The following is an 8,059-nucleotide window of genomic DNA, read 5'->3' as shown; positions in this document are numbered from 1 at the left end:
TCCGGGGAGGAGGGACACTAATAAACGTATATGTTGTTTTTGAAGGGCTTTATTAAGTAACAAATAATTAGTTACATTTCTAAAATTCCAGGATTCAAAATGAGCTTAAAAAAATGTATCAATGTTAGCGATCAAATTTATGATTAGCTGTTTTCTGTAAAGCAAAACAAGTTTGACGTCACTCGTTTCGATTGCGTCATTTCCGAGGGACCGTGGGTCTAGCGCATGCAGTCAGCTGACCCATCTTGAGGCGTTCAGGGACAGCAGTAAACTACACAGTCGGAGCCTCTTCTGCTGTATAAAAATCATTGGATTTCCGCTTTATCTTTTATTAATTTCGCTCCTCGGTGCTTCCTGTTCACTTTTCTAGGATGGCTTGGACTAAATACCAGCTGTTCCTTGCGGGACTTATGCTTACGACGGGTTCTATTAACACGTTATCAGCAAAGTAAGTGTTGTTTACCTGACTGGGAGGGTCATTGTGTTTGTTTTTAGGGTGAAATAAGTTGAATCTACGTAACAAAAATATATTGAGCTATATTACAGAGGTTGATAAATAAATAAAATATGTAATGTTGAGGCTTGTCTGTTAACATGATGTGATGTTAGCTGCTAAGAGAAGCTAATGTAGTTACATGCTAGTAACCATATACATTAATAACCAAGAAGAAATAAACAGAATTTTATACCCTGGCTATAATAAACTCAAATTAAAGTCAATCATGTACATATTTCTATTTTTAAATAACAGCAATAAATCACGTATATTGTATTACTTTCCGAGTGGTAACATCTCAAATTAGCAATTCGTGCTAATATCAGTAATATAACCAAAGAAAAGGTCAGAAAAAGTTCAGTGATGGTGGAAATAGACAATTTACATGTAATACACCACCTTTATTACAGCTTGTTACACCAATTCATATAAGACAATGTTTTTTGGAAATATGTATTTGAATAAAGTGCCATTATTAACCTGAAATCATTAGTAACTGCATTATAATAATGTATTGTGCTCTATTTGCTAAGAGATGAACACCTAATTTGGATAAAAACCTAAAAATAATGTTTTTAAATCAATGAAACTGCAGCCTATAGAAAGAAGAATGCAGTGATCACTGACCTTATTATCAGAAACACTGCAGATAATTCCTCCAGTAATGATGGAGTTCATTGATTCCTGAAAAATATATTTTATTTAATTTTGTTTGACAAGCCAGATTCAAAGACCCTAATGGAGTGATTTTACAGTAATGTAACATACCTTAGCACATGATTTAAATTAATGTTTATTAAGTTGCGCATGCTAAAATAAACAGCAACTTTTTGCAACATTTAGCAACAAATCACGTTTCAAAAACGCATGTGATTTTTTTTTTTTTTTTTTTTTTTTTTTTATGTATGCACATTTTGACCAGAATTACAGCAATATTTGTGAAATTTCAGATTTTCTTTTCGCGTAAAAATATAATGTCAAAGTGAAATGTTAAATCTAAATGCTAATTGTAAATCTGAAATGTTAAATATCAATGTTTAATCTGAATCTAAATGTTAAATCTAAATGTTTAATATTTAGTTAATATGCTAATTCACCGGAATGAGCTTTTATTTTGGTACTTCTAGTAAATTTGCATATTAGTTAAATATTTAGTTTCACCCGTGACATTTAGATTTAACACTTATACTTAACATTTATATTTAGATTTAACATTGACATATTTTTACGAGAAAATAAATATCATAAATATTGCTGTAAATCTATTCAAAAGTAACATAAAAAAAAAGAAAAAAATCATACGTTTTTAAATGTGGTTTGTTGCTAAATGTTGCAAACTATAGCATTTTTGTTCTTTTCTTGTTGTTTTTTTAAACGTGACACCAGCTTTTTAACTTCTCCTATATTCTGTGATGTCAGCGTTTTGTGAACTGGAGCACGCTCCTCTGCGGTTCCTATTTGTGCCGTGAACAACAGTTTGTGTAACGCCAAATGTATCAGACAAAACGTGTTGTGACATGTTGCTCCAAAAACAGCACAGTGAGTGACAAACACATATTTTCTCCTTAGGGCATCTGGAGATCAGTTTCAACCTGAAAACTCACAGTTCAAGTGCCATTCTTACATTTTTTTTTAATTTAAAATAAGTAACTTAGTGCAAAACCAACTTTTCAGGCCTACACAACCACCAATGAGCTCATAAATGTAGATTGAGATCAGTCAATGGGTTCAGTTCCCCTTTTTTTGTCTCAGTGATTTCACAATTTCAAAGCATGCGTGTAAACTAAGCGGCGTGTCATCACTTTTTGAAGTCTTTAGTCTTGTATCTTCAGGATTGAGTAGACAAGCCTGGTCATCTGACAACTAGACAATAAAGGACAAAGATTTGTGCTGACATCGGTGTTCCTTAACCAAAAAGCAAATTCATGGGTGTGTTTTTTTTTTTTTTTTTTTTATTTCTCAGCGCTGAACAGGAAGTGTAAAAAGCACTCATTGCCTTTAATGGAAGAAATAGAAATCAGTCACATGTTACAATATATCAGTGTTTTTCAACCTTGGGGTTAGGACCTTATGTGGGGTCGCCTGGAGTTTAAATGGGGTCACCTGAAATGTCCAGTAATTCATAGAAAATAGTAATTACTGATTTTAAAAAATAAATAAAAAATAAAACACACAATCTTAAACAACCTGTGTATAACCAACTATACATGTAATTCAAATAAAAATGCATTAGGGAAAAAACTAATTCAAGAAAAAAATACCTTTAGTGTCAAAATAAATTCTTGATTTCCAAAAAAAGGTTGGAACTTTAGTTTACCTCTACACAGCTCCATAATAGCTTGTGAAACGTGTTTGACACAGTAGTTTTAGTGTAATATGTGTATTTTTATTTTTCACACAGGTGGGCAGACTTTTTCTCTGCAAAAGGTTGCCATGACGACCCTGAACACACCTTCTCTCACCCATTTGTACAGGTACTGTAAAACGTTGTGTTGTACCAAGAACAAAATACCATCTTATCTTATTTGACAGATATTATTGTTATTGTGTAAATTACCAAATAATTCAGTTGTAGATATCTGAAATTCACAAATTCAATGAAACTCCACCATATTTTTAACGAGTCAAAGTTTTCCCCATGCTTATATCACGTGAATATAGTCATTTTTGATCGCAAATTATATAAAGAAATCTAAATTAAAAAAAAAAAAAAATCTTGCAATCTTTCAAAAAATAATGCAATTTTTTTTTTTTTAAATCTTGCAATTTTTAAAAAAATAATGCAATTTCTCAAAATTATACAAAAAATGGTTACAAAATCAAGTATTTTTGAAGTGAAAATCCTGCAGGGACTGATATTGAAAACTAACACAATGATGGTAAAATTGCTCTTTTTTTCCAACACACAAAATCTGCATATTATCAAACCATTATAAGGTTTGTTTGTAGGAATTAAATTGTCGTTGATGAGCATGGGTTTGTATTTGTTAAACCTTATTGTAAATGCCAACATCACTTCACAAATAGATTGTTGGAAAATATTATTGTATACAAAATCCAATGTTTGAGGTTAGGATTTTGTGTGTGTGAAAATACAGGTAAAATAAAAGTAAAACAACAACTTTAATGACCTCCCTGTGTCTCCCTCCAGGCCGTTGGAATGTTTCTAGGGGAGTTCAGCTGCCTGGCCGTTTTCTACATTTTGCTTTGCCACGACAAACGCAGACCGGAGCCTAAAATGAACACGGGCGGGAGCTTCAACCCTCTGCTATTTTTCCCTCCTGCTATGTGTGATATGATGGCCACCTCCATCATGTATATTGGTATGTGAATATGGCTTTTATAACCCTCGAGTGGTGGTAAAAGTCTTCTGCACATGTTACATAATCACAATGCTAAGTCTGTTTAAAACCACTTTGGACTCTGCATTGTTGAAATGTTGTTTTGCATTTTTAAGTTTTCTAAATAATATTTGTTGAATTGGTGAAGGGTCATGATGAATGGAATTAGAGAGTTACTCATGCTTGGTATAGGTCCTCCACTAATAAATACTCAGCTACACTGTATAGACAAGAAATAACGTTTTATTCAAAAGACTAATTCGAAGACGCGTTTTTTCAAATTTGAATGAGGTATTATATGAGACCCGCAGTAATATTGGGACTGTTATGGTCAGTTATGCAGATTAAAAAGAGAGTTAAAACAACCCATGCACAAGTGTGCAACAGTTATTACGACAGTACTGATTAAAAAAGGAAAAAAACAACAGAATACCCACCTACGCTGGTTGAAACGCAGCGTAGGGGGCGACACCACACCATAGGGGATCAAGATCACAGCGTAGGGGATTAAAATCACAGTGTAGGGGATTAAAATCACATGGTAAAGGGATTAAAATCACATCGTAAAGGGATTAAAATCACAGTGTCGGGGGCCCCTACGCTCAACAGCTCTGGCAAGAACCCTAACATTTAATATTTCTTTTTTTCCAGCCCTCAACATGACGAGCGCCTCCAGCTTCCAGATGCTTCGTGGCTCCGTCATCATCTTCACTGGTTTACTGTCCGTAGCTTTTCTGCGGCGACGTCTGGCTCCCAGTCAGTGGATCGGTATCTTCATCACTATCCTTGGTCTGGTGATCGTAGGCCTCGCTGACTTTGTCAACGGGACCAGTGAAAGCTCGCACAAGCTCAGTGACATCATCACTGGTAAAATTATCCCTGATTCCAACCAGAACACGCATTATAATAAAAACTGTTTGTTTCCTAATGTAACAATAACATGTTTCCACTCTGTCCTGAAGGGGATCTATTGATCATCATGGCTCAGATCATCGTGTCGGTACAAATGGTGCTGGAGGAGATGTTTGTTTACAAACACGACGTACATCCTCTTCGAGCTGTCGGGTCCGAAGGTAATTGTCCTCATTTTTGTTGCCGTGGGAACCGACGACTCATGGGAATGAACCATTAGTTAGCGGTAGTTGATAAAGAGACAGATTCTTCACTTAGCAAAAAACTTAAAAGAAAAAAAGTATAAACTTCATACAGAATCTTGATTTTTGTTTGTTTTTTTATTACGTGAATTTTTCATTTACCACAATACGGGTATATACTGTAGCAGCACAATGCGAGCGACTGTGGGACGCAAACGCGTATTTAAGAGAGGTGTTTTTCAGTTGCAATAAGCAAGCAGACATGAAAGCGTGTGGATGCAGACGTCCCAAAGATCTCACAGGTTGTGGAAGTCTCCAACCTATTAGGATCTCCCTGATGCCCTCATGCAGGTATTTATTTCACAGTCACACCGATAGAATGTTTGGCGTCAAAGTTCCAGAATCAAATTCAAAACACTGAATTATTTTGGATCTTTCTAAATGAACCTTGAATCGTATCGACACCCACTAATCACAATACACATCGAAACCGTTTGTTACACTGGAAGTACGGGAGAGAGGTGGGAGGTTTGCAATTTAGTGCCTCTTTTGCTATATTTAGCGAGTTTTCAAACTCAGAGGACGACTTTAGATGTAGTGATTATTTCCAGTTTTATTGTAGACTTTTGCAAATAAAAACATGGATGGTTTCTCTTTTTAATGAGCAGTGGGTGCCACTGTAAACCCTGCCACCGTCTCACAGCATTCACAGGCAGCTCAGTCCTCATATCAGTCCAAGATGTTTTTTAATGAACTTAGATGTGGATATTATATATTAATGTGTTTCTACAATATTTATTCCTAATGACAGTAAAATAGGTGATTTTAAGCCATTTTGCTGAGGTGATTATTCATTAGTTAACACTAAAAACACGACAACAAAAAAGCAGTTGAACATTAAACCGTTATAATATTTAAAAAAATACAGTATATATATACATTTGTGGTGATACTGCTCAGCACTAAATACAATAATTACTGTTTGGTTGCACTGTTATTGTGCTGTAGATGGAATCAACAGGACTAAATACAAGTGCACAATTCTTGCACGACCTAAAATCTGACATCCACTTATGTCCACTCAAGTTCTCCTCTTAATTCAGAAGTGGTCGGAGGTTTGGAGCATGAAGTGTGTGTGTGTGTGTGTGTGTGTGTGTGTGTGTGTGTGTGTGTGTGTGTGTGTTCTCCAGTGTGTTAAAATAGTGTAGCAATGAAGCCTCAAACTGAGGAAAATGCAATAATGTTTTTTTTTTGTTTTTTTCCTCTTATTTGCAATGAAAAATAAAGTTGTCCTGAAAAACGATTCAACGATATATATCGCAATTATTCATGGCACAATTATTATATCGATCCAACAAATGTTCAAATGGTTTTTTTTAATCATGTTTGTTAACGAAAAAAATCATTTAATTGCTTTAAAGTAGAACTAAGTAACTTGCGCTTTGCACTCCCCCTAAAGGTCCCCTTTGGTTATGTCACTGTCGTAAACACTTCACACGCCCCCCCCCCAAGGCAGCAGCTCCTCCCTCCCGCTACAGTGAGACAGGCAGCGGGAGGCTTCCTAAACGTACCGGGGCAAAATTAAGGCAGGGAAAGTTGCAAACATGGTTTTCTAGCCAGAGACAGCAGGTGGGGATGAAGGACACCCCCAATCACCCCATAAACACTTGTATTACCCTCAGAGGGACTACGATATATTATTTATTAAGGTGAAAAAGTTACTTTGTTCTGCTTTAACATATGCACATTAACACCCAGTCACTAGGTGTCAGTGAACGCACCATCAGACCTTGTATTTTAGCTTAAAAGGTAATTGTACTTCATTTTCATAAAACATACTGGGCATTTTTATAGATGTGTGTTAACGGAATCAGAATCTGTTGTAGAAGCAGAAGTTAAACTTTTATGATAAATATACCACTTGTTTTTGATATTGGTACTTGAATTACAGTTAGTTACCATTTACTTGTTCTTGCAAGTTAAAAAAAAAAAGAAATAAGATAAGAAATATTTCATACCGTTTTGTACTTGTAAAGGTCAAATTAGTAAATAATGATATTGTATTGTTTAGTATCGGGATATATCGTATTGTATCGTCAGATTCATGGAAATGCACACCCCTAATAAGAAAATGTTTGCAGGTTTCTTTGGCTTCTTCGTGCTGTCGCTGCTGCTCATCCCCATGTACTTCATCCCCGTCGGTACGTTCAGCAACAACCCCCGGGAGGTCCTGGAGGACGCACTGGACGCTTTCTGTCAGATCGGCCACCAGCCCCTCATCCTCCTGGCTCTGCTCGGTAACACCGTCAGCATCGCATTCTTCAACTTCGCAGGCATCAGCGTCACCAAGGAGATGAGCGCCACCACGCGCATGGTGCTGGACAGTCTGCGCACGCTGGTCATCTGGGTGGTGAGCCTGGCCCTGGGCTGGGAGCAATTCCACGGTTTGCAGGTTCTCGGGTTCCTGGTGCTGCTCGTGGGTACGTGTCTGTATAACGGACTGCATCGCCCTCTGCTGGCGTGGACCAGGTGTTGCACTAACACTGAGAATGATGATGGAGGAAGCCAGGAGGAAAGAGAGCGACTGCTGGATAATAAACCAGTGCAGACTGGTGGGGACAGTTAAACTGGCTCAGAGACTCACACAGGTACTGTTCACGAGTAAAAGACTGTCATGGTTTTTTATTAATGCTATTAGTCACACTCTTTATACAGAGAATTAAGATAAAGGTCTGGAAACCTTTCATGAAACCACTTTACTTTCCAAATAATTCCAAATGTTTATCTCGTTTTATATGTTGACAAAAAGAAAGGGAATTCAGATTTTTTTTAGGAAAAACGAACTTGAGCAAACTGAACTTTTTGGTGTAACCTATTTATAATTTTAAGAATAACAATGCATCCTAAAAGCATAGCATTAAAGAGCGTGTCAAACTCAAGGTCCAGGGTCCAAATCCGGCCCTGCAGCGCATCCGATTCGGCCCACAGGAGAAAATGAAAATGATAGAGAAAACATGAATTATTAGTGTAAATTACCTAAAAATTCAGTTGTAAATATCTTAAATTCACAAATGTAATGGAACTCCACAGTATTTTTAGGGGCTCAAACTTTTCCCATGCTTATATCA

The 8,059-nt window shown here is 36.5% G+C and overlaps 1 protein-coding gene across 1 annotated transcript; it reads left to right on the top strand.

Annotated features, from left to right (window-relative positions):
- Window positions 1-217: 217 nt before the first annotated feature.
- Window positions 218-7,777, top strand: slc35f6 (solute carrier family 35 member F6). The gene is made up of 6 exons (XM_028439623.1): window positions 218-448; window positions 2,898-2,970; window positions 3,648-3,819; window positions 4,489-4,704; window positions 4,800-4,910; window positions 7,073-7,777. The coding sequence occupies exons 1-6, from the start codon at window positions 372-374 to the stop codon at window positions 7,555-7,557; spliced, it is 1,134 nt and encodes a 377-aa protein (XP_028295424.1). The 5' UTR covers window positions 218-371; the 3' UTR covers window positions 7,558-7,777.
- Window positions 7,778-8,059: the final 282 nt, after the last annotated feature.

The sequence above is a fragment of the Gouania willdenowi genome, chromosome 24 (assembly GCF_900634775.1).
Source record: "Gouania willdenowi chromosome 24, fGouWil2.1, whole genome shotgun sequence".
Classification (NCBI taxonomy): Eukaryota; Metazoa; Chordata; class Actinopteri; order Blenniiformes; family Gobiesocidae; genus Gouania; species Gouania willdenowi.
This window is presented reverse-complemented; position numbering and strand designations above follow the sequence as displayed.

Coding starts and splice junctions, on each gene's coding strand:
- slc35f6 (XM_028439623.1), top strand. CDS start 372: ATGGCTTGGACTAAATACCAGCTGTTCCTTGCGGGACTTATGCTTACG. Junction 3,820..4,488: donor CACCTCCATCATGTATATTG/GTATGTGAATAT, acceptor CTTTTTTTCCAG/CCCTCAACATGACGAGCGCC. Junction 4,705..4,799: donor GCTCAGTGACATCATCACTG/GTAAAATTATCC, acceptor TCTGTCCTGAAG/GGGATCTATTGATCATCATG.